We start from the raw sequence: 26,597 nt of genomic DNA, 5'->3' as shown, positions 1-26,597 counted from the left end.
TTGGCTTGAGATCTGTCTATGCTAGAAGTTGATTCCAAATTGAATCCACCTCCTTCCTACGCTACCAAATGGAGTTGGCTCCACCCTCAGGGAGATTCACATTGCTCAAGGGCAAGGTAGCCTGGATATGAGATGTTCCTTCAACTTCATTGAACTGGTGTCAGACAACTGTATCTATCAAACTAAATCCCTCTTCCTCTGACTCTGTTCTGTAGGTCTTGCCCCCAGCCAGAGGTGGTCTGCTTCTTACCAGTGGTTTGGCTGGCCTTGAAGCTTGCTGGTTTTGGCATTTTCGCTAAGCATTCTGACCCCACCTTTTCTTCCAGTTGAGATTCAGAGTTTGAAGTCTCCATCTTAGAATTTTGGGAGAAGCAGACCCAATTTTGGCAGTCTCCTATTGCAGCCGCCCAGACAGCTGCAGCTATAGGACAAAATAGAAATAAATTTTATAAAGCACTAAAACCCTGAATCTACAGGAGCCCAAACTGAAGCTAGCTTTTACTTTATATTTATCAGCAGAATCTTCTACTAGCTAGGCCTGTGCATTTGCTCTTGTCACTATAGTTCGATGCATTGCTTTCCTTTCCCTCTTCTCCACTTAGGTTTAGTTTAAATATGGACTCCCTGCTGGGTTTTAGTTCCCCACTATATGTTTGTAAAAAGCTCCTCTTCTGAGATTTTGCTTGCTTTCCTGTGTCTTTGTTTTGGCTTCAGCTTATAGTCTATGAGCTTCAGATGACAGAGTAATATATATTCTATGTAGGTCACTTAGCAGCAGTTACTTTCTCCTTGCACAGTTGCTGAACTCACTTGTGTGCTGAAGCTTTTCCACTGGGGCTCCTGGCAGAGAGCTAGCTCCTTTGCAAGCCTGCCTCCTTGTATAGGGCTAGGCAGGTTGCTCCAACTGCTGCTGAAGCCAATCTGATCAGAGAGCATTGTTGGGCAAGTTAATATTATATGCCCCATTAAGCAAGTAATCAGAACTACACTGCATCAAGCAACTTCAAGGATCAGTCTATACTACAGCTGTCTGAAACATTAATTTGTGTGCCTGGTCCAAAAGCTTGCATCCATTTGTATTACACTGTCCAATCAATTAACTACATCCAAGGTAGAGGTGAACTGTGAATTTGCAGTGGTTTATTCCATGTGACCCTCAACAGACAGTTGGTGCTCTGGCTTGCTGAATGTTTGAAAGCAGGGGTGAGCAGAGGGGAAATGAGGCTCTATTGGTACATCTGTAGGACATCTGCAGTAGATTGGTAAGGGTTTCTAACTCCTAGCTGTCTAAGCAGACTGCAGAAGCACCACACTTGCTGAATCAGGGAGCTGAAAACAAATGTTGGATTTAGAAGGAAAAACCAGGAGTAGATTTTTGTGTGAAAGGACTTCAGAGTTAGATTCTAATGCTTGCAGCTACATATACTAATTTCCAAGCTAAATTTGTTTGTTTGCACTGTGACAGTGCCCTCTCAGCTTCCCAAAGTTGCCCTCCTTTGACCTAAACCATCTTAGGCAAATGTCTATTGTTGTTTGCAGTAGTTAACAATAATCCAAGCTAAAGTTTATGCAGTCACATGCTGCCCTGAATCATCCATGCAACAAGTTTCTTTTTCTTTTTTATTTTTTAATTATTTGGACAACTTATATACATATGTACAAAAACACCTATGCCTACTTTTTTCTTTTTTTCTTTTTTTACAATTTCATGTGATTTACAAAACAGGACAGCAAAATAACTTAGAAAGAATACGAATACTGTACAAAAATAAAATGGATTAAACTTGTAAAGGTTGGTATTTTACAGTGTTACAGATTTGTTAATCTGTAGTAAAACAGCATTTGAAGAGTATGTCCAATCTGGTGCATACTTGGGCTAAGTCCATCAGCAAACAGAAATGAGACCTGTATAGAAGTCATCAAAAATGTTCACAAAAGATGTTACATAGCAATAGTTTAAAGCCATGGCTTCTCTAGGGAGGTCTTTCTGAACTGAGGAGAGGAGCCGCCTTCATATCAGCACTCTTAAGAATTTCCAGAGTAATGTGGCAAATATGTTCACAGAGAGCTTGATTTTTTTTCTTTCTTCTCAACACCTGTGATAGTCTCTTTCCAAACTCCCTTTTGTTAAAAGAGATCCCATCTGATTTTTACTGCATTGTAAAGTTTGCACATGAAATTCACTGTTTGCTTTTACACCAAACGAGACAACTTGTCCTATTTTATTTCACTCATTAGTGGTTAATAAACTTTGGGTAGCTTCTGATGTTACTTTTGGAAGACTCCTAAGAAGCATGACTTACACCTCAATGCTAACCATACATATCTGGAAACAAGCCCCATTCACTTCAATGAAACTTGCTTTCAAGTTAAATGTGTTGAGAATTACAGCCAAAGATACAGTCAGAGACGTCTGAGAGTAGACCTGAGACCCTCTTGGAGGCTTGGCCTACACACAACTTTTCTGGGGCGCAGGCATATAAGTCACCTTTCCCACAACAGTTTCATAAATAGGTGGGCTTATAGACATGTTTGTCAGCAATCATGGGTGTCGCCATCCTTGCCACTGCTGCTTTGGAATAAATCTGCTAGGGAATCAATTTGCAGGAATCCGTGTTCAAGGATTTGTCCTCCAATCCACTCTGATTCCGCTTGAGGGAAAGCAAAACAATGGGTAGGGGGAGGGGGAGGGGAGGGGGGAGGGGGGAGAAAGAGAGAGAGAGAAGCAGCCGGTGGGGAAGGTTTGAGCATTACCCCAAATATTGTTTCTGCCCTGCTAATTACCTTCCCCTATCCTGCATCACTCTCATCGGAAGAGAAGTGGCATCCAAAATTCCCAACACTGTGTTTGCGACCAAACAGGTAAATAAGCCCGTTAGGACCTGGCTATGCACAGGCAGCTCTGCAAAAGCGGGAAGTGGTCCCGTCTTGAGGGCTGGTGCGCGCTGCAATCCCCCTGAAAACCTTGCAGTGGAGGCTGCTCTCCCTCCACCACACACCAACAGAGTCGTGCTGGCTGCTTGTAGTGAATGGGTTGTCTGACACACTGAATGTTGGCAAAACCAGAAATGCTGCCTGTCACTTATTCAGTACACACTAGTGAAGACGTTCCTGGTCACATGCAAATATTTTCCGTTACATGTCAGACAACCGACTCATCACAAATTGGGAGCCAAGTGAAAAACAAATGCCGTCACCATAAGCAAGGTGGTCATGCACACCTTGCTAAAGTGATAAAAAATGGCATCACAAATTTGAATGTTAAATGGTTGCTGTTTTCGGGAACAGTTTTTATAGAAGGAAGAATTATTAGGAGAATAAACCTAAACATATATTTATACATTTCTTGGTAGGTTTGCATGTAAGAATGTTTTTTAAGAATGAGAGGAATAAGTCACGTGTTGTCCTTTTTAAATATATTCTGCCGACAAGCTGTGCCTCAGTGTCTTTTAGGGCACAGCAAGTATTGTTCTGATCTGTTTGGCTGGTATGGCTGAGGCAGAGCTGTTTCTACGGCCTCCTGCACACAAGGAAGCAACTGTCTCCAACCCAAAGGTGGAGCTGGAGCCGACCATCCCGCAAGTGATCAGCTTAGGTAGCTGCAGCCATCCAAAAAGCAGGCCGTTGCCTCAACCACTCCGCCACCAGGGGCCTATGTGACCTGATTATTTGTCAAGGAAGCGTCATTCCTGCGCCTGTGGCTTGCCTTATAGTAAAGGTGAAATAACAGCATTCAGCATCCAGGCTCTATTTAGTTAATACTGCACTCGTCCTACGTTGGAACAACAGCCTAGTTCTAGCAACTGTTGCATTCGCAGGACTCCTACTAGAGCTTAGGCTCTTAAGAATTGGTCTCACGTCAAAGGGGAGGACGGTTGGAACAATACCATTTTGTGAGTTGCTGGCCTACCACACGGTCCTCACCCTGATCAACAAGGCAGCATTAATAGTGCTGGTAAAGCAGAATACGTTTACACTAGAACGATAGAAATAGCCAGGCTACCAATTTTTATAAGGAAGAACAAATGTCCCTACGATTTATTTTGGACACCAGAAATTAATTTTGGTTTATCATAAAACAAACGTTTCAAAAAGCTGAAACGGAGGTAGAAAGTGTGCTTGGTTTCCTGACATGTCTTCACTGAAGAAAACTCATCCCTTTTTGCTTTTGAAATGCCATAGATTGTTCGTTGCCCCTGACGCCTTTATTTAGAAGCCATTCTCTTCGCATAGACAGATTTTATAATGAATCACACAGGTAAAAATGCGAGATGCATACTGAGTTCTAGTGCTGGAAGCCACGGGCAAATGTAGAATACTCTACTCTCTGAGATGTTGTTTTATTTTTCTAGGAAGCTAGCTTTTTATCAGGCGAAACAAGAAGATACTGTCATTGTAGGTGTACTTTACAAGAGTAATATGTACAGATTCTTTACAAAGTTGGGGCAAATTGATCCTGATATAATCCCACTGGCTCAATGCGATTACCTCAGAGATAAATTTAGCCCTCGATAGGACAGTTGCACCTCTCCTTCCTTCATGCGAAGGAGGCATCGAGAACACAGCAGGGGAGGTTTCTGGAGGGGAGAAGTCTGTAAACATAATTCTCCACCGTTATAAGAGAAGGGGGAGGGAAAGTCCGGGACTACAACCTTTGTAAGATTCATGCTTTTAACATTAACAAAGACGACTGCTTGGCTAGATGCTAAAGGCTTCCCCCAGTGATGTCTTTCCTCCGGTTTTAAGGAGGGAACCTTAGCATTTAAACAGATGAAATATTGCCATTATCATTAAATGTATCAAGCCCGACATACAAGGTAAGATTGCAAGGTACATAGTGACAAGGCTCATGTCATAAGGTTTTTTTCCCCCATTTGGACATACCTCCTGTGTAGCAGTTTTCATTACCTTGTTCTTGTTGTTGTTTTCTTCCCACACTCTGTATAACAGCTGCAATTTATGAAAAGGTAAAAGTCTGTTGAAAAGTAGTTTTAAAAATGAGTTGTAGTTGCCTCAGTTCACACAGAGAATGTTTTGCAGGGGGTGGGGTGGGGGAAGAGATCTGTTCTCTTCATAAATGCACATAGTTCCTATTGGCTGACACAGGAATCTGGCAAGTGGATGAAGAGAATGCACCATTGAGAAGGGGGGGGGGGGGAGGGGAGAAAAGGGAAAGGGGGGGGGGGAGAGAGAGAGAGAAGGAAAATAAAACCTTTACAAAAGTGGTAGCTTATAAAGATGGTAGCTGCTGTTCTGCATTCATTCCAACAAAATACAGCAGAATAAAGCACTGTTAGTGGTATTTATATAGTACAGTCCAGTCTGTGGGTTTTCAGGTGAACAGCTGAACGAGGGAAAATATTAGGGTCTCACAGGACTGCCACATTCTTTAGGGTGATTTCTGTTGCTCCCCCTCCCCTTTTTATCCTAATGGCAAGTGACTAATAGAGCTGCATAATATTCACCAGCTTATTTCTTGTTTTCCTTTTTGCTTCATAGTTGGTTTGCATGGATGTTTTCGCTGGAAAAAAAGAGCAGCTTGTATTCAAAAGTGTAGCTCATAAAAAAGACCTTGTTATGCAGAGCTGGTCTTCCTCAGTATAAATGTCTGCTTCTGTCTGTCTGTCTGTCTGTCTGTCTGTCTTGGTTTGTATATCAATCAACTAATATGAACAACAGAAGTAATTTTTTTCTGAACAGTCTTGAACAGGGTGGAACATTGAGAAAGAGAAGTGAGCCTTCTAAACATGTGCTATGGAGTTTTGTTTGCTTGTTTTCTTTGCAGAAATACTTAAAGTGAGTTGGAAAGTGGTTTTACGAAATGCTTTTGTTGTTTTTTTAAATACAAGCAGCATTACATTAGTCAACAAACATGTCCATGACACAGCAATCACAAAGAGCTTGGAATCACTACTGTGGGGTCACAGGCCAAACCACCCAGTCAGACGTATATACACCAGTGTCAATTCTTTGAACTATATATTAAAAAGTTGCATTATTTCTGCTGATCCCCTCCCCACTCCCACCCAGCAGCCACTGATTTAAGACTGTTGTTGGTAGCATAGCAGGGTGGACGGGACACAATGTTGATCTTTAACTTCCAGCTACATGTGCTTTCAAAATGCAGGTAGGGCAATATGACTGTACAGTGGTGGATGAATTTGTGCTGATCAGTTATGCCTTTGCAACGATGGTGAACTCCCACCCCACCCCACCCCAGTTGCAGTCTGTCATTCAAAAGGAGGCAGAGCTGGCCTTTTTCGATCGCTTGATCATGCTGGGGTGGAATTCAGTATGGCGACGAGCATGCTTTGTCAGGTGGTCACTTCTCATAAACCTCTTCTCACAAAGTGGACATCGAAACTGCTTCTCCCCAGTGTGGGTTCGGTAGTGCCGTGTTAGCTCATCAGAGCGGGAGAACTTTTTAAGGCAATCTGGCCATGTGCAAGGGAATGGTCGCTCACCTGTAAGAAGGTAATAAAGAATGACCAGGTTAATAGAAACAGAGACATGGAACCACCATGGATCTGTCCAGTAGGGCAAACAGCTCTCCTCTGGCAATAGGTGCCAAACCCAGGTCTCCAGTGTTCTCATGAAGAGACGTTTCCCAATCCTGCTCTCAAAAATACGGAGCAGTTGAACAAATTAAATATCAAAAGAATGAATGATACTGCTGGGCCCAAGCCCCTCTTGTCCATACTGGGATCCAAAGCTTTTAAGGAATAGATTGTACTCATTAATGAATTTAGCCTTACTGGCATAAGAGTAACACAGAAATAGTGATCTTCTTGAATACAGTTGCCACCTTTTAACCAGGAAAGTAGATGCATTATTATATCAGCAGGTCATCAAAAACCTTATTCTGACCTCGCAACTTATGGGTTTTTAGTTATTTTTCCAAACATGGAGAAAGAAAGCCAGTAATTCATGCCTAAAAGTCATTATAGCCTTCCTTTTCATAGCAATTTTTATTTGAAGGGTGGGCACAAGAAGCAAGACAGCTATATGCAACGCTCTCTAACACTGTGGGCACCTTTTCCACTCAAATATAAATGAAGGCAGGTCTGATTCAAGCTTGGCCAACAGCCAGTATGTGGAAAATAGGGACAAGCACAGGGACAAGCATTAGAACTCCTTGAAGATTAGGTATCTCCTTCTCACCCTAACATTGACCGAAGCAAGAAGTTGTCATAGATGCCTATGCTATTGGCAGCATCGTCCCATGCTCTTTCACTCGAATTGTTGCAATTATGTTCAGTATTGCAAAATTCTGCACACGCTAGCAAATGGCGAGATCCCATTCTTATATTCAAACACCTGGCAAGCTATATAAGTGGCAACATACTCCAACATTATGCACTAGTTCAGTGGATACCACTGGCTTCACTGCACAGGCCGCTATGTAAGACATTATAGATCATGTTTATCCTAGATTCGTAGAGTTGGAAGGGGCTGTTTAGGCCAACCTTGCACTCAGTGCAGGAATCCAGTTTAGAGCATCCCTGACAAATGACTGTCCAGGTTCTCCTTGACTGACTCCATCAACAAAGATCCCTACGCCCCATTGCCTGACTGCTATGATGTTCTGTCCAGATTTTCCACGGAAATGTAAGAGTTAATCTAACGGTATACACCCTGGGATGGAGATGATGCAAACAAACCTACCACATAACTCTGCAGCTGCAATGATCTGTGTACCTACCTGCAGTCAGGTCCATTTAACCCAGCAGGGCTTACTTTGGAATAAACATGCACAGGTTTGCTCCCTGATGTATTGCAGAGGATGTGCTAAGAGGAGGATTCAACATAAGAGCGATTGCTCAGGGCAGAATTTTATGAACCCCAAGCATGTGGCAGCTACCAGGAAAGTCAACCATCTTCCATGTCCTATTGCCTTTTATTATTTCAGTGCTCACCCAAACAGCTATATTTTCCTCAGTCGTTGCCAAAGAGCAATGGTTTTGGTCCTAACACACAAAGCAGAATGGAATGCTGGTCAGAACATCATTTACTGTAAGGGCTTCAGAACATTCCACCTGGACAGTTGCCATGTGGTATGTGCCAAGGAGTGTGAACAAGGACAGCTCAGTTTTCTATGAATCATCTCTACAAACCTGTGTCAGTTTTCTTCCTCTCGTCTCTTTCATGTGCCCAAGCAGCTTGTAAGTTGTGATTAATTATTTTTGTATGTATGAGTTCTGCTAAATCTTTCTCACTTGGCATCTTAATAAAGTCAACCATAACTGTAGGAACAAGTCTAAAAAGGATCCACATTCCAAATAAATAGAGAAAAATAAATCTGCTCTATCTACTACTCTGGATGATTTGATGAAGAATATTGGACTCCTTTTTTCCTGCCTCATCACCCATCACCTTTGATGCATGAACCTTTGATGTGCTTGTTTGTCAAAACCCAACATCTCAAAAGTGAAATGCATATAACTAATGACAGAGACATTTACCCTGAGCAAACAACCACTAGGAATTGGTTTTCCTTCTATAGTCTGCTCCCAACAAGACTAATATCCACATTGCAAATCTTTATGTAAAGATGACATAACCTGACTGATGCGCATACCTTCTCGCAGCTTCTCTTCTTTTCAAACCCATCATAGGCAACATTATTTCAATGGAAAATGTCAGATCTGGTCCCACATGGGCAAGGCACAGAACCTATACAAAGGGACTGCACATACATAGTCCAAAATGTCCAAACTCTCTTGCAAGGCAAGATGTACATTTATTTGTAACAAGTGATTTTATATTGTGATCACAGTATGCATTTCTACAGAAATCTAACAATTTACATACGTACAATTGCTTATATTTATGTGGAAGTGATATCTGAACACATGTAGAATTTTGTCAAGATGACAAAATTGTAGGGTAGGTGGCTGAAAACACAGGGAGAACTTACAGAGCAGTTTCTGTTCCTTATGCCTCTCTAAAGTCATTTTGGCAAAGCACCATTTATACACAGCTTTAGCACATATGGGTTTTCCAGTGTAATTTGATGGAAGATTTGCACATGTTGAAAAGGATGTTTAAAGAGAGTTGGATCTTCTGATGAAGCAATCAACAGCCCTGAGAAATTGGGAATGGGGGGAAGTCCTATGTACACATCAGAGCCCCATAATGACAATGAATCCTTGGATTCAGATGACTTCGTATTTTCAAATAAGACTTCAGAACCTTAGGGACTAGAAGCTTATTTTCCTTCAAAAGCAAAATGAAGGCTGTGGCTACTAGGGATCTAAGTATTTCACCAAACATTATGCCTTAAGTCTTAGTTTGCCAACCCTGTTAATACGAGTGGACAGTGATGCTTGTATTCCTTCTCATAGGTATCCTGTTAATGAACTAAACAGAGATGTGGATACGAATTTTTAATTTTTGATAATAGTGGCAACAGCTTGGATGTTAATCAACTCTAAATACAGTTCCAATAATATTCTCATTTAATCTTACTAGAAGAAATGCATTGGGTTTAATCCAGATGTATACCCAGGGAACCGAGCTGGTCGAAGGGGGTGTTCCCACTGCCCTTCTCAGCATAGCAGCCCCTTAACCCCCTGAGTACGGCTGAGAAGATCAGGGGACTGGGCTGAATGGGGTGAGCTGTGCTAATGACAGAAAGGGGTCTTATCCCCAAAGGAGACCTTCTGTGAGTGCAGCACTTGCAACCCACCGGATACTTTGCAGTGGTTGTTGCATCGAATTCCAAGATAAAACAAATATTATTTATTTAAATCTTGTTCTGTTTCCCTCTTGTAAGGAAGCCAAGGCAGCTTCCACGATCCTTCTGCGCTTCTCCATTTTACCACGAGGATGTGAGGGAGATGAGTCCTCCACTGAGCTTTAGGGCAACTCTCGCAAGTTCCAGATCAGCACTACACTACAGTTCAATATTGTGCCTATTTATAACTGGCAATGGTTGTAAAGCAGTAGCAATTCTGCATATGACAAGCTTGAATGGTGCTGGCTGGGAATACATGGCATGCCAGAGGTGGTTGAGCTCCATTAACCTGCAATCGGGGTCAGATCGGTTCAGCCTGAAACCAGCAGAACTATTTAATATAGCCAGAATGTTGCAAGCAAACCAAAATACATTAAAATACAGCCATGCTCTGAAGACCCACAATAGGAGCCTTTCCCTACCTCTCTTCCAGTTTTCCTATGCCAATAAATGTGTTGGCTAGGAAATGACGGGAGTTATAGTTCAACACATTTCGAAGACAACAGGCTGGGGGAGGCTGCGTTAAAGCAATGGCCTCCTGAGCTGGGGAATAAGATGCGCCCAGGCTAGTCAAAGACAGAACAGCGTAAAAAACAGGAAGCTCTCCCACCAGCCTTCTGCCCACAGCCATGGACCAGGCTGCCTGGCGACTCTTCTTTCAGCACTGCTGCTGGGACACCATCCTTTAGTGTACCAGAAGGCAGCAGGCTAGCTTAGGGACTCCAGGTCAGGCCATCTGGACCACACAGCTCTGTCCTCCACAGAGGGAAACAGCCGCAGCTGCCACTGTGGAGCCCTTCATACCATCCAGCACCTGCAACCTGTGGCAGCTGCCTCTGCCTGTCTAAGGTAACGGCCTCCCCAGCACACTCACCCCAGAATGAAAAACCTCAGGGAGAGCTCACAGGGCCCATTATGTATGCACTCAGAAAAGGGTCTTGCATAACATTCTGTGCAGAGAATTTGCATTTAGTTGTGTACGTACTTTGGAGCGGGAGTTTAAATACCAACTCACTAGGTATTAGCAATACAGCTAGACCAGATAATGACTGCATTCTTCATATTTGTGGAAACAGCTCTTAGACTGCGAAAGTCCAAAAAAGGTACCTAGTGTATTCAAAGGAGCAGGCGGTGGAAATGTACATTATGCAATTATTTCTGCACCCGAAGGACATCTCTGATGTGGACATTTACATTATACGAGCATGGTGGGTGAAGAGATTAATGTTGCTGAGGTCTACAATGGGGGCGGTGGGGAATGACAACAAGGATTAGTATTAGTGGTCATTCACATATTAAGGTGGCTTTCACAGGAAGTGGTAGAAGGATTATTTCAGTAATACCACTCTTAGATATACAATAGTGGAATAGTGGTGACATACTTAGAATAACAGATTCACATAGATAAACAGTGCCAAAAGCAAAACTTTTTATTCAAAACCCACACACAATTACATCACCTAGGTCCAACAAGCAGTGAGAAAAATGAAGCAAATAATACAATCAGACTATATTACAGTTGCTGAAAGGACTGAGAAAAAAGATCCCAGGAAGTGAATTATCTGATTCTTGGCAGGCGAAGAATGCCATGATACAAGCAATCAGGAAATGTAAGAAGTGGTCCAGTCAAATCTGCAACCATGCTGTACCCAAGCGCATTTTTAGAGAGGTAACCGAAACGAAAATCCATGCAGGTGGTAAGAGCACTAGTTCCCTGTGCTATTCATCTTTTTTCATCTGGTTCTCATGGAACTCCTGCTACTGATGTCTCTTTGAGACACCATGTTGGAAAGTTTCTCCTCTCCTCTGGCTTCGACCAATTTTGAAAAGGGGTCAATCTAGATGCCTTCTGGGATGCTGCATTCTGTCAAGGTGTTCCTGTCATGTTCTCTGCAGTTTAAAACCAATTTTTTAATATTTCTTTCCACTGAACTCTCCCAAACATTCGACCATTACAGCCAATCTCCACTTTCAGTGTGACAGGCACCCAGGTACCTACCAACTCTTCCCACGTGTTCCTGGTGTAACCATGGTCTCTAAAATGAGAAACAGAGGCAGTTATTGGGATTATTAATAGTGCTTACTGCAAATCCAATAAAAGAAGGCAATGAGTGTTCACCTTATTTTAGAGTCCTCTTGTGCACAGAACAGCTTGATAAACAGGGCTCCAGGTGCATTGACAGCTTAGCTTTTGCAGAAGGAAAACAGGTCCGTGTGGAAGCAAAAAAAGAGTGCAAAAGGATATGGGGCTAACAAGAGTTCTGGATTTCTTGGGAAGTCACACACTTTGGGCTGAGAACTGTTGAAAAGCCAGAGGAAAACAAAAACAGAGCTGCAGAGTTATACTTCTGAATGAAAAGTGTACACATTGGGCCTGGTGCACAGTGTTTAAGTTCCTCAGGGGCAAGGCAGAAATGAGCAATACTGGAAGTATGATTGCTTGCTCTGACTGAGCACTGCTGTCATTAAATACTTACAGAGATTGCTCCAGAGGCCTGAGGTAAACGATTAGCTAAGAGGATCAGCTGTTCCTCTTATACCTTACTATCCTGCACTTGATAGCTGGCCTTGAATCTCCCTTCTCTGTAATGGTTTTCTCATTATGCCGGAGGCCTGTACATTAAAGTAAAGTAGATGGGCATAAAAAGTATCACTGCAAATGAGGGGCTAGCAGCCCTGGATAACCCCCTCCTCTGTGAATGTGTCTAATCCTGTTAAAGTTGTCTAGACTGGTGGCCATCACAACGCCTTGTGGAAGTGAATTCCATCGTTCCATAGTTGAACTACAGAACATCCCATTTTCCTTATAAACATTCAACCAGACTAACACAACGGTTAAAATAACAGCCTCCAATGGAGTGTTACAGTGCGTCTCACCTTCTACCAGGACCATCCGCTTCCAGATGCCAGCTAGGCCTTCCTCGAGGATACTGTGCACTCTACAGGACTAAGTACATTTATTAACTCCATGACCCCCATTTTCTTTGCTTATGGAGACTCAACATTCCACGGCTCATGAATATACATAGTGCCTTCATTTGGAGGACACTATGCATATTCAGTCCTCACTGGGATATTGAGCTTGAGTTGGGAAACCGACCACTTTGTTCTTAAATCCTTTTTGTTCTTGTGCATTCCTTGGGGATTTGCTGATGTTGGTACTTCCCTCTCAGTAGCCGCATTTTAGTTCTAGTCCTCTTGACACTCAATCATTTATGCTAACAACTAGGAGGAAGAACAATTATATTTTTTAAAAAATGTAAGTTTTTATACTAAAGCTTCAATCGAGAGTGAAGCTGGTGGAACAGGAAAGTGCTGTTGCACGCCCGTCCTGCTTGGGGGAACCCACGGACCGCTGCTGCTGCTCTTCTTATGTTGAGGCAAACATTACAACCTTTCCCTAGAATTGACATGTAAACAGATTTCTAAAGGTTAAGCCTTTGTGGGTACCACTGGAGACAAAATTATGTACAATTGCAGGTATTTTATAAAGGCCCTACTTTTAGGCGCTATCACTCTTGGATTTTGGCAAGCTACGCTCCAGCCAATTGCAGAAATGTGGCATCACGGCTAGGGTCAGGAAGTACACGGCAGTATCAGTGGATATTGTGTATCCACCTATTCATGCCCACTCCCCAGAGACCCCCAACCTGTACCTAATCAAAAGACTTTAAGCAACCCTGGTCTGCAGGTCAAATCCATAGGTTGTAACATGAGCACATGCCATGTATTGTATCAGTGGCTGCAGTTCATAATGACCACATGCCAGGATGAGAGACAGTGGACCCTTGAACAGTACTCCCTGGGAGAAAGAGCCAGGGTGGGCTCCCCATAGACATCTGGCCAGCTTTCCTAGTAATGGGAAAACAGAACATTGTATTGGGTTGGTCTTTGGTCTGTCTGTGGGGCAGCCGTGTATGGAGTGCCCAGAAAGATGGCACTGTATATGCTAATTTGTATGCACAGGTGCAAATTTAAAAAGAAATAAAATTAAAGAGAAATAAAACATATGTCTCAACAATGCAAAGACCATGATCGGCTGACCTGCTTTCCTTCCTCTTCAGTTGACTGTCTAGCTACAAACAGTTGATGGGTAACCGTTTGATGATTCTTTAACGGAAAACAAGAGAAGGACAGGGCTACCTGGCAAGCCTTCACCCAGAAGGCATATGGCCACCATATTGATTCCAGAGGGGCTCTTCCTACCTAGATTCACCTGCCTAGATGTTCCTTTTCAGAGGACCACCCTCCTACAGGTGGGGCTTTGATACTTTCCCAAAAGCCTCCTTGAAAATTATGCATGAGAACTGCTTGAATGCAATGGATGGACACACTGGCAGTATTTCTGCTTTCAGTATCAGAACTCCCTTTTTTAAAACTTGGAGAATTGTTAAAAGTAATTTCAGTCCTCATGGTGGCACCCTGCCCTGGGGTGGTTGGGACAGAGGATCAGGTACACTTCGGAAGCACCTTCGGAAACACTGCAGAAGCCCCCAGGCCGCTACTTCAGGCCGCACTCCCAATGGAACGGAAAGCTCGGAAAGCGGTTGAAAATAAGTGACTTTCAGTAAGATAGCTGACTCAGAGAAGACATGAAAGATTATTTTTTACTTATGTGTGGTAGGAAGAACATGGAGAAAGCCATTTTCTTTCTCACTAGGACTCACTAGAGAGAAAATATTAATACTAGAACTCAGGATCTATGACAGCTGTTGGCAGTAGGCACAGAACAGAAACACACACACACATGCACACACAATCACAACAAATAATCGAGTTCTGAGGCTGGATTCAGCGACCCATTGAGCTTCTCTCACTAGACTTCAGTTAATAATGATGAACCTGCCTAATTGATTTTATCTTTCAATGGGCCTACTCTAAATATGCCAAAGTCTGGATCCACCCCAAAGATTTGGTACGTAACAGGATGTGGTAATGGTTACAAAGTAGTCATTAGATGGATTAGAAAAGATTCAACACATTCAGATAAGGTAGATGTATACCTCTGTAATTAAATGGAACCTCCATATTCAGGGGCAGTCTACCTAAGTTCCGGATTCTGGTAGCAAACAGAGCATTGCCCTTGGTGCCTTACTATGGGCTTTCCAGAGGCATCAGGCTGGCTACACCATAAATAAAACACTGGATTAGACAGACATGCTCCTGAGCCTCATTCGGGTGCTCTGCATCTGTGGAAACCAAATATGTGAGAGCGAACACTCTATTACTGCCCCGTTCCTCATCCTTTTCTGATGCTCTCTACTTGCAGAAGGTGACTTTCCGAAGGGCAGAGCTTCCTTTGATGATGAGGCAACTCCACACACTTGAGAATGCTAAAAACACAGTGTTCCAGATGGTGTGTGGGGAACTTCCATGTCTGCTGGAGGCTCTCCAGGAGCTGATGGTGATGGGGCCAGCCTTACTTTGAGCCAGAGTTAGGCAGCTGCTTAAGGTTAGGCAGAAGATGATGCGTGATGTGTCCATCTTGTTCAACTACAAGTAGAACGGTGACAGGCAACTTGTCAGTTGTCTCAGTCAGCAAAATATCTTGGGTCAGCCCTGGGAGGGGAGCTGGGTGCTCCTTCTCCACACACATTTACTTTCTACAGATATGGAACACCTTAATAAGTCTTTGGTGCGATCTTGCAGGGAAATTGTCATGTTGCTCCTTGCTCTTGAGCTTGCTTCAGCATGCAGCTACTTGTAAACAGATGTGGGGAAACTACCTTAAAAAGATGGCAGAGAAAATGGAGCTGTTGCAACAGATTGAATCCACTGCATAAATAAAGGGATACAGAGGGTGGAGGTTGAAACGAAGAATGTTCTCACAATTCCCAGTCTGAAAGCGCAATCCACGCAAACAATAAAAACAAAGCTATCTAAAATACCTTGCATTCCTGGTTGTCTCCAAAGGCCTCTGGAATTTGTGTTATTCCTGCTTTCTTCCAAGTAGGCTTAGGGTCTCCTGTTCTTGTGCTGACCAGGCATAAATCAACTTTATTGCATTGCCACAAGGCTATTTAGTCCACGTCATCACCTCTTGATGGGTGGCCCATGAACATTTCAGATTTGTCGAGAAGTCATTAAGTCTCGATAGATAGGTGAACATTACTAAGAATGTGCTCAGATCAGATTTTCTTCCTTGTCCCAGATTGGTTGCTGTTATCTCTGCATGTTTGGCCATTACATTCTTTGTTTTGCTTCTGGCATTGATTATCTCAAACAAATCAGGGTCTGAACACCCAGTTCCCAAGCATTGCTCTTAGAATTTAGGATTCCACTGTCACTGAATCCAGATGTTAACAAGCATCTGAATACTTTAGGGGCAGCTGGCAGCAGGCCTGCAAATGCATCTTTTCCCTTCATATATGTGATTTTAAAAATCAGTTTGCAAGAAAAAACACACAGGGCAGTAAAGATATTGATACTGCCAAGAAAGAAGATGCCTTCAGACCTAAGATATATGAATTTCCATTTCCATAGGTATCATAGATGCAAGATCATGGAGGGGTGGGTGGGGAGAGGCCACTGCATATAGGCAATGGTTGAGACTCTTAATATAGTGCTAAGGCACAAGACGTACGAATTTTTGCACCAGGATCTCTATTCTAACATACAGACACTGTTGGCATGGGCAACTAGTTAGTTATTTTCCATGAGAAAGAACACATACGCTTTGGACTGTTCCAAGGTATGGCTGTTCGCTAGCAGCCAAGCAGCAAGAATGGAGTTCAGATCTCCAGCCCAGGCCAGTACAAAGAAGGCACCAGGCAAAACATTACCAGCCAGCACAGGATATGCTTGTTGCTGCATTTTGTAATCTGTGCAAGGACATTTAATACATCCCTTGCATTAAAATGGTAGGCTAAGCACAGAGCATGTTACTTTTCTCTGTTTGATTTGTTTTTTTGCTTGGTTTTACTGATTAGCAAAATTTAGAAAATTCTGTCCATGTTTCCTTTCGGCCTCAAAAATAAGCAGGACCAGAGTCCGTTGCTAGATGGGATCAGTGTGTTGCAGATTGCTATCCTGGGTCTAAAAGGGTAGGATGACCTTGACTGTGGCCAATCATTCTTAAGTAACAGTTTGCATATTACAGGAGAAAGCCAAGGATTCTCAAACATAAAATGGTTTTTTTTCCCAAACTAGTGGAAAATACAAGATCCTGCTATTAACCTGGTTTCCATATCCATCCTGCACTAGGTAGGATAGCTCTTTTCTATGTGAGAACATTGTACTTTGCTACAGGGATGAATGTGCTTGCCCACAAATACTGCAGGCATGTTTTTTCTAAGAACATGTCCCTGTATGCTAAAGTAGAACATGCAACAAATCATCAATGCTGGCATTTCCAGAATATTCATCACTGGCAGCTAAAAAATTACTTTTCCCTACTTCCTTTCTTCCAACATGCATTGTCCTACTAAAACTGGTATCTGTTAGCTCCCAACATCAAGTGAAGAAGAAAAGGACAGTAGAAGACAACTGCATTGAGCAATTTTAGTGAAACTGATCCACTGGCCCAGTCCTGCCGTTTCATAAGATGGTATATGCACACAAGCTTGTATCCAAGGCTGACCATCCACCAGTGGAATGAACATCACTAAGGGGAGGAATCCTGCCTCATTTCTACAACCCTAGTGCTCCTGAAGTCTGCTCTGGAGAATGGGGGATCTGTAGAGCATCCTTCTCTAACCTGGTGGCCTTCAGAGGCAGTTGGACTGCAACTCCCAGAATTCCATCCAGCAAAGCCACTGACAGGGAATTCTGGGTGTTGCAGACCAAATGTATCTAGAAGACCTGGGAAGGCTGCTGTAGAGCAGATTTGGCATGTCTGTGAAAAAGGCAAACAAGCAAAGGAAGGTCCTATCATACAAGAAGCCCACTTGAATGACACTGAATGTAGCTCGTAATATTTAGACTCAAATATAGTGCATATCTCATTAACATTTGCATTAAGACTATTAACAAGAGGATTTTTGCAAAAGGGAATCTTTACTGTCACATCAGGTTCTCTCAAGTAGCCATTGTGCTTATAAAATAATATTCATGCTCCATCCACTCACATGTGTATTTCTCCCTATGCGTGAACAACCGGGAATACTGGGGCCTCTGATGCGAAAACACAACACATGGTGGGAACTCTTCCCCTCAAAGATAAGATGCAAATTGAAACAAGGTCTTTCAAATTCCCTTCTTGTCTTGCACATGATAACTGCATCACTTTGATTTTGCTCATCATCATGGATTTAGGACTGGGAAGCTAGTAAAAAAATGTAACCAATGCCAATAGAAAGCTATAATTTATTCTGGAACACAGAAACCCACCTGGAGACCTCAAGAGACACCAGGGGTCTCAAGCTTGTGGCCCGCGGGCCAATTGCCGGGACGGGTGGGGCACGGGGGAGGGGCCCTGTGGCCTTCAAAGTGCCGACGGCGCCCGGGCCGACCTCTGGGAGCCACGCGGGATGAGCGGCCCACCACCACCAAGGTGGCGGAATACAGCCTCACCCAGACTCTACTTCCAGCGGCCCTCAGGTAAGTTGAGTTTGAAACCCCTGCTCTAAATGGTAACCCTTTTGTTGAGGGTTTATTACCCCTGCAGCCTTCAAAACTATACTTTCCTAAATCTACCTAGTCGGACACTGTCTCCTGACCCCTGATTAGGGAAAAAACTTGATGGAGAGACTACTGCAATTATCACATTGTTGGGCTTACAGGCTGATGCATTTCATGGTCTACTTAATCTCACATCTTCACCCAGTGTCCCACTGCTTGGACAAATGCTTTCTGCATAGTTTGGGATGTACAGATTTACCAGTACAATGACATTCCAGAGCCTACACAGTCTAGAGTCCACCCTGGCTATGCAAGAGCCTCCATGCTCATCTCTAATATAGGAATGGGAGTATGGAGTAATGGTAAAAGTACTGGATTGGGACTCAGGAGACCAGGGTTCAAGTCCCCACTTGGCCATCAAAGCTGACTGGAGAACTTTGGGCCAGTCATGGACTCTCAGCCTTTCCTACCTCACAGGGTTGTTGTAGCAGGGAGAGGAGGATCATGTAAGCCAGCTTGGGTTTCTAGCAAGAAAAAGGGCAGGATATAAATACAATGCATAAATGAATATGCTTGCAAAATAATCTTCCATTTATGCAGATAATCCTGTGGTTACGGAGGTCCATTCACAGGGCTGGTTCATCTGGACATCTGCCAAGGACCCTCCTGCAAGCAGGGGCCTGTGAAGAACCCTCAAGAGTCACTTCCACTGCAGCCTGCTTGCTCACCTGCCTCTCACTCAGGTCCAGACTATGGTGGTGGCAGTGAGGAAGAGGAGGAGAAGAGGCTCCTGCCCATTTGCTCACCAGCTCTCCACTGTGAGAGACAAGAAAATGGCAGCAATTATGGAAAAGATGAGGCACAGCAATATTAGCTAGTGAGAAGGCTGACTAGCTAAGGGCAGGAGCCCAGCAAAGGTATCTTGCTCAGGGCCCTCAAAAACCTGGAGCCATACCTGCCTGTACAGCGCAAACTATTTGAGAAGCTCAAACTGCCCATGTACCTGTAATCTCCCAGTTAGAACAAATCAAAGCTCACTGAAAAACACTTCACTCAAAAAGGAGAATGAGTAGGAGGCTGAACATGGGTGCCAAGAGCTGAAATCCTGTCAGTGTTCTTCAGAATAAAATTTGAGAGCATGAGCATCAAAAATGTAAGGCAAGGGACTAGCTAAGGGCGAACATGCATCTTTTTTACACTGAGGCTGTGAAAGACTGCATAGCAAATCAGACTGATGATGGTCCAGAAAGCAAGTTCAGATGAAGAAAGGGCCTTTTACTTTAAACATACCTGTAAGGCTAGAAATGTGAAAAGAGGAAATGTGCTGCTTAAAAAAAAAGCAGCAAGACAACCACAATGTCTGGTGGAAGGAGGGTTCAATCAGGAAATGTCACGGTGTAGATATGGCTTGCACAACTCATGCAATGAGAACCGTGGGATTTAAATCTAGCAGGCAAGCTTTACGCTAATGCAGCCTTCTCCCGGCTCAGGGCCAGCCCACATGTGAAGCAGGATGAGGCTCCTGCAGGTGTGTGGAGCTGCGAGAGTGACAAGTGGCGTCACTCATCATGTCTTCCCTGAGCGCAGCACCAGCCTTGAGAACCCATGGCCAGCTCCAGTGCGGACAAGTGGTGGCTTGAGAGCCCCACTGGACATGTTCCTACCATGGCATTTATGGTAGAAAGACAGTGGCCTGTCAAGCTGTCTGGAGCAGCCACCAGCCCTCGGTTGCCATGGGACTTCGGAACGCTCAGCCGTGTGCTGCAGCCTGCTGAAAGTCCCTGCATGCCAGCAAAAGAAAGGTGCAGTGATCACAGGGCTCGTGATGGCTGGGAAGAGCTTGCCTCCTCTTTCAGGGGGCAAGAGACCTCATGCCAGGCCTATCTGCACTCCAGATGAGCTGAATGAGCAGTCGCCACTAGCTTTTTGCAAATGGGGGGGCATAGAAATGTTCTAAATAAATGACCAAGTACGTAAAACTCAGATGTCTTAGGCCAAAGTCTTGTGCATATTTACACACAAAAAAGCCCCAAACTCCTAGAGTTCTCCAGCCACATGGATGGCTTAAGAATGCTGGGGGTTGTAGAGATTTCTCTCCATCTAAGCATGCATAGGATTATGCCCATATATGTAAGGACACAGCCATCTTACATCTTGAGCTACGAGGTCTGGCTATACAAGGCTTGCTTCTTTTCCACATTTATACAATTCTGGGAGGGTTGTGATGTGTTTGTTTTGCTATGAATAATATTAATATTGGTTCATACCAGAGAAACTGAGGATTTATCAACCAGGAGAATTACTTGGTATCTCAGATGTTACTTAACACTGCAAGTTCTAATCAAGTAATAAAGTTACTTGCTGTAAGCAACCCAGTGTTCTGAGAGACTGCAAAATAAGGTAGAGTGTTTCGTCCATTAAATTTTCCCAGCAGGAGTTTACCAGCTGCTAAAAGACAAGTGTTGACAACATATGCTAACCAAGGTACTTGCAGACCTCAAAGACTAAAGGTTATATCCAGCCTAATCCTTCCACAAAACAAGGGAACCTTTCACACCTGGAGGGCACTGCTTGTGGAATGCCCTCTACCTGGTTTCTGGGGATATGCCTCCTCATGCACATCACAGTTCAGCCCATTCAGCAGGGTCTTTTGACTTCTGTAGCATCTTCAGGGGACTGGAAGGGTTGCTGAGGAAAAGAGGAGGTGGGGAAGTCTATCTCCACTAGAGCAGATGATTCAACTTAAACCTGGATCCAATCCTGACATTTTCATTTTGGTAAAAACGCTCATGGACTGCAGTCCAATTAGATGCCTGTCTCCCTTTAAGGGATTGCACATAGATACACCTGAAACTTTCAATAATACTTTATGCATCTGATATTGGTTATTATTAACATTCATATGTTGCCTTATCTGATAAAAAGCCAACAGTGAAGGATAAGGTAGATTAAAGTCTGCACAAGGTCATGCCATAATACATGTGTTAATCTTTAAGGTGCCACCAGACTCTTTGCATGAAATCCATACTATACATTGAACTAATTTCCAGGTGAAAGAAGGCTCGAGTTGACAAATCATTCAAAGTCAAAAGCAAGTGAGCTTAAATACAAAAACAGTAGGTCACTTAATAACACAAGTACTTTACATTACTAACTTGCTGAAGGTCCTTAGTCAATATTACAACATTTAGTTATAACAGCAGAGTATAAACCTGTGGCAGGAAGAGGTAGGTTGATCCTGGTATTTTTGATATTGAAGCTCTTCAGACTAACTCAAAACAGCAACATGCTGTTTCCTATCCATGTTGTACGGTCCCACTGCTAAAACGAGCTTCTTTACCCTTGAGTGGGCAGATACAAAGGCATTTTCAGTTTAAATGAAAAAAATGGTTGTTAGGGTTTTTTTTAGTGTATTTCTATTCCTGTAAGAACTGTTCTATATAGTATCCATCCAGATACCCTTCGATTGCCGAAAAGAAACAAATCTAATTACAAACTTCCATAAATATTACTGGTTTGTTATTTAATATGGGCAGAAAGGTTGCAGGAAATTCTGAAAAAGTGACTTCTGTCTTCACAAATAAATTGGTATAGCTGCTGCACCAAGAAAACTGTCTAGCACTCATATGCTTTTCCTTCCTATGTTCAGTGTCTTAACCACAGGAATCACTGTTGAGTGACAGACGACACTCCTTTTCCTGTTCTTCCATCCTGCACTGCGTATGATTTTCTGTGAACAGAAAAACAGTACTGGGGCTCACGCCTAGGCTTCCTCCCATAGTAGTCAGAACTAGGCCACAAAGACACTTGGGTGGGAATTCAGCCGGATTCTACATGTTGCCACTCCCTCCTGGAGGATGATGGAGTTTAGTGCCCTGATATTTATAGCAGTATCATCTTGTATTTGTTCTTGCAATGAAGTCCTGCTCTTCTTCCAGTCAACTTCCTTTGGGAAGGATTTATCTGCAAGGGAAGTGCTAACACGGAGCAATCTGGCTCTCCCTTGCCCTTCCTCCACTAGACTAGCTTCCATTTACGATGCTTTGAGAGAGCAATGCAGATCGTATGCATGGCCGCCCCTCCTAACAAATGCTAAAGGTACACTAGCAGTTTGTAAAAATGTGAATTGCTGGAGGAGATACATGTTTATATTACTAGGTTAATGTTATGCCGAGCTGCTGTATAACTCACAAGGGCTTACGCATGAAAAATCTTGTTTTATGGATAATTTGTGTTGCAGAGGCACATTCAACATCTACTTTCTGTGCCATTTTCCTGTACCAAGTACAAGGTAATGCAGCACTCATGGGAACATCCATATTTACAGAACAGGACAGAGAGAGCTATTTACCCCATGGTATTCAAAATCCTTATTATGTTATGTCCACTCTTAGCAGGCCAACCCTAGAGTAGTAGGACTGGTTTTCGACAGACCATGCAATGGCAAGTACCAGACGAATATGGAATGCACCCATCTCCAGGACCACACAAAACACAGGTACATGAACTCAACCACCATAATCATGTAGCATCGAAAAGTCATATGAAAGTAGCAGAGCATGTCTTGTCACTGACATGCTATAAAAATATGCAGCCCTATGTGTCATCACTTACTAGTCCTCTCATATTTGATCACAGATGCTGCCAACACACCCACATACGGCAAATAAATGTAATATACTTTGTGGGAAAAGTGGTATTCACCCATCATTTGGCCTTTCACAAAAACCTTCCTTTGATATGCCCATGTGTATCTCCTTGTATCTTTAAATGCATTCACCAATGACTAAAAATGCATATCCAAGGACCACAGTGAAGTACCAGTCCTTTATGTAGCAGTGAATGTGACCCTTTAATGTGGGTTGGTGTTTAAACCAGGAACAAGCAAGCAAGCAAACCCTTACTGGAGATACATTCAACAGCAGCTGCTAAATCTAACAAAATAAGGCACTTAAGAAACATAATTTAAATGGCTCAAATGAAGACGGCTGCCATGTTATTGAGAACCACAATGAACAGAAAGTCCTTATTAAAGGACAGGTGTTTTCCTGTCCTATTAAGCATCTATAACTGCATTCTGTTAGCAGGTACATGATCCACATACATAAATGGGGAATCTCCAAAGGCAGAGATTTCACTATCTTTTGCCCTCTGTGCCCTTTTTTCTTCCCAATAATGTCATATTGCAACACATTTACACATGATGGGCACCCATGTGCTTCGTTAAGAGAATTTGGAAAAAGATGTCATCAATCTACAGTGCCCGCCAAAATCTGGCCACGCCCAGTGAGTTTTTATAGAACCAAGATATACCATAACGGCTCAACCAAATATTGCTCTAAATATGCTACTATTGCAAACAGTTGAAAAAAAATAAGTTAGTTCACCATCCACTGGTGAATGTATTTTTAAATCCAAATATGCTATATTAACTATGCACGTTACATAAGACTTACAGGGAAATCACAGAACAGATATAAACCTAGCCTGGCAAAAGCCACCATAAAATTATAAAGATAGGAATCCCTGAAACCTTAGTGTATATATAATTTTAATCATGGACACAGTTTCTCTGCTCCCACCCACTCCAGCATTCCTTGCTGCTTCGAATAAGCATTTTTGGACTAAACAGCTCCTCTACTGGTCTGATCTTCTCAATGTAAGCACACCTCAGCGATATACAGAAGCGGGAGAAGGGAGGGGGAAAATACAAGATTCAGTAGCATGACAAGCCAGTGAAACACCCTTTACTCTCCCGTCCACCCACCGTCTTGACGTGCCGTTTGCATTAACACCATATACCCAAATGTAACCAGCCTCCTCTAGAGAATCCTGCCTAGAAGTGTTGAAGGAGAGCATTCAGATATAGACGCTGACCAAGGCAGAAGAGCTAAAATAATCACAGCATCTTTAAGAAGGGTTCAGCTGAGGACAACCGACATACTTGGCGGAAAAAAAAAGCAGGCAAGCAAGGCAGCAAGGAAGCAGGCAAGCAGCGGCAGCACCAAGAGCACCGCGCTGCTTGCTGCTTCGCTTTATATAACTGAAGCATTCCTGTAAACAGACTGGGCTCCCTGGCAAGCGATGCTTCTCTCAGGGCTGCAAGATCTCCGCCTGCTCCATTGAGTCAACTCCCAGGCGCACCTCCCCCGCCCCCGACCCAACCCCCCGCTGGAAATTAGAGACCGCAGCTAACCTGTATGCACTCTGTAATGAGCTTTCAGATGGGATGATTTGCCGTAGACTTTGCCACAGCCACTGTAGGGGCACTTATGTCTTTTTTCGGTGGCCAGCTTCCCTTTTGGAGGCACTCCACTGTGCAGGAGGGAGGAGAGGGGGTCGGGCACGCTGCCAGCATCCTGCCCTTCCACTGGGCTGTGGGAAGGGCTCGACCCAGATTCGGTGGTCACGTCGCTGTCTGATCCGGCGTCCTCATCTGGGCTCTCCACACTGTCACTGCAGATGGAGGGGGTCGGCAGGGGTCTGTATTTGTTCAGGTCCAACAAGCTTTTGGCAATGGTCACCAAAGTGCAATAATCCTTCCAGGCATCCCGAGGGTCGTTCATTTCCTTGGTCACGACAGCAGCTGCTTCCTCCTCTTCTTCCTCGGGCATCTTCAGCAGCTCTGCTTCCTGGGCCATGTCTTGCTGTGCCACGGAGCGGTTGGAAATGGACACCAGGCACTGGGCAGCCACAAAGTCCATGTAAGCCACTGCTGACATCCTGCGGGCGATGATCAGCCACCCTTCCCACCAGGAAGGAAATAATTGAGGGAAAGAGCGGAGCAGAGAGAAAAGACCCCAACTGCAAAAGCCCCCCAAATTAAAAACCACTTCCTTGCTGTCTGTCGGGCTGTCGTCGCCGCCCTCTCTCTCTCGGGCTGGCTGCCTGGGTGGGTAGGTGGGCGGGTGGGTGTTGCAATCACCAGGCTGCTTGCTGTGTTGCCTTCAGGCTGCAGATCACGGGTGGAGGTGGGGTGGGGTGCCTCGGCAGCCGGGCAAAGGGAACCCCTTCCGCGACTCGGCGGTTTACATAACCACGGCCATTCGTGACCCCGCCGAGCAAGGGAGGAACGCCGCTCAGCCTACCTTTTGACCTCAGTCACCGCCGCTGCTCGCGCCCCCTTCGCAGCTAGCAAACTCCAGATCGTGTGAGCCTGAGCGTGTGCGCGCGTGTCATGCACTCCCGAGCACGCTGGAGGAAAGGTTGCACTATTCTAAGGCGGTCTTCTTGAGAAAACAGTGTCACAAGTGGCGATTTCAAGTAATTCAAGTAGCACCAGGGGGTGTTTTCCCCTCTTCTTCGTCTTCTCCCCGCCCTTCAAGGGGAAGGGGAAAGAGGCTGTGAAATGAGCAGAGGAGGAGTTCGGCAGATCGCGCAGCCGAGCCGCGACTTTGGCTTCCCCTGCCGCCCGGCTTGCTGAGGCTTCCCAGCGCCTTCTCGGCGCCCCCGTCAGAAAGCGCAGGGCTGAAACATCTGCCCGAGCGTGAGATTCGGAGGCGGCGGCAGCAGCAGCAGCGGCGGCGGCACAGACTTTGGCTGATTGCGCTGCCCACTGCCTGACTCACTCCCCGCTCGCCTACGGCTCCTCGCTGTTCCGGCACAGTCTTGCTCAGGACCAATTTCGCAGAAGCCCATCACGCAAAAGGTTCCTCACCGAGCCTTCCCCCCAGCCCACCCCAACACCACCAATTGGTCAGCCGGGACAGTGATTCAACTCTGTTTACCTTCTCCCCCTTCCACTCAGAAGGGCCCTTTTTGCAGGGGAGGTGTGTCAACAGACGGGGGCCGCGGCCAATCCGAAGGTTCCCTCCCAGAGCCTCGTGCTACTCCGGGCGCCTCGCGCCCCCCATTTAAAAGGGCAATGAAGGGAGAGCCGGGAGCACGCAACACCCGCAGCGCCAAGGCGGGGAGGCGCCGAGCGCAGCGCGCTGGGCCGGCGGCGCGGCATTCCAGGGCACAAAGCACCTTCCGCCCGCCGCTTCCCCCCCGCGAGTGAGCGCTTTCGCTTTCTGCGCCCCAGGAATGCAACTTTGCATTTCCGGCAGGGAGCGGGTTAACTCACTCACTAAGAAATCCTTATAGTCCCAGCAACCAGCTAGCCAATCGAAAGTGGTTTGGCTGATGTCACTAACATTGGCTCCGCCAATCAAAAATACATTCCGGTCAGTTCTTCTCCCTTGTAAACCTAGAGAGGTATGGAGCCTAGCTAGGAAGGAGTTGGCTAGGAGTAAAATGTAAACTTTAGGCGGCGGGGGCGGGGAGGACGAAAGGTAGTTATGTAAGCACACAATGGCCATAA

The 26,597-nt window shown here is 44.5% G+C and overlaps 1 protein-coding gene across 2 annotated transcripts; it reads right to left on the bottom strand.

Annotated features, from left to right (window-relative positions):
- Nucleotides 1–1,606: 1,606 nt before the first annotated feature.
- KLF9 (Kruppel like factor 9) lies at nucleotides 1,607–26,086 on the bottom strand. 2 transcript variants are annotated; one of them, XM_044446385.1, is made up of 3 exons: nucleotides 24,492–26,083; nucleotides 11,736–11,772; nucleotides 6,332–6,464 (listed from the first exon to the last, which is right to left on the bottom strand). In XM_044446385.1, exons 1-3 carry the CDS (start codon nucleotides 25,015–25,017, stop codon nucleotides 6,461–6,463), a joined length of 567 nt encoding a protein of 188 aa, XP_044302320.1. In that variant the 5' UTR covers nucleotides 25,018–26,083; the 3' UTR covers nucleotides 6,332–6,460. The 2 variants fall into 2 exon arrangements, with proteins under 2 accessions (XP_044302319.1, XP_044302320.1); XM_044446384.1 differs by lacking the exon at nucleotides 11,736–11,772 and having other exon boundaries at nucleotides 1,607–6,464; nucleotides 24,492–26,086.
- Between the last annotated feature and the right edge of the window lie 511 nt (nucleotides 26,087–26,597).

The sequence above is a fragment of the Varanus komodoensis genome, unplaced genomic scaffold, assembly GCF_004798865.1.
Source record: "Varanus komodoensis strain SLA01 unplaced genomic scaffold, ASM479886v1 scaffold5, whole genome shotgun sequence".
Taxonomy (NCBI): domain Eukaryota; kingdom Metazoa; phylum Chordata; class Lepidosauria; order Squamata; family Varanidae; genus Varanus; species Varanus komodoensis.
Note: the sequence above shows the minus strand (reverse complement) of the source record. Positions and strands in the feature narration are given on the sequence as shown.

Coding starts and splice junctions, on each gene's coding strand:
- KLF9 (XM_044446384.1), bottom strand. CDS start 25,017: ATGTCAGCAGTGGCTTACATGGACTTTGTGGCTGCCCAGTGCCTGGTG. Junction 6,465..24,491: donor TCATTACAGAGTGCATACAG/GTTAGCTGCGGT, acceptor ACCTTCTTACAG/GTGAGCGACCATTCCCTTGC.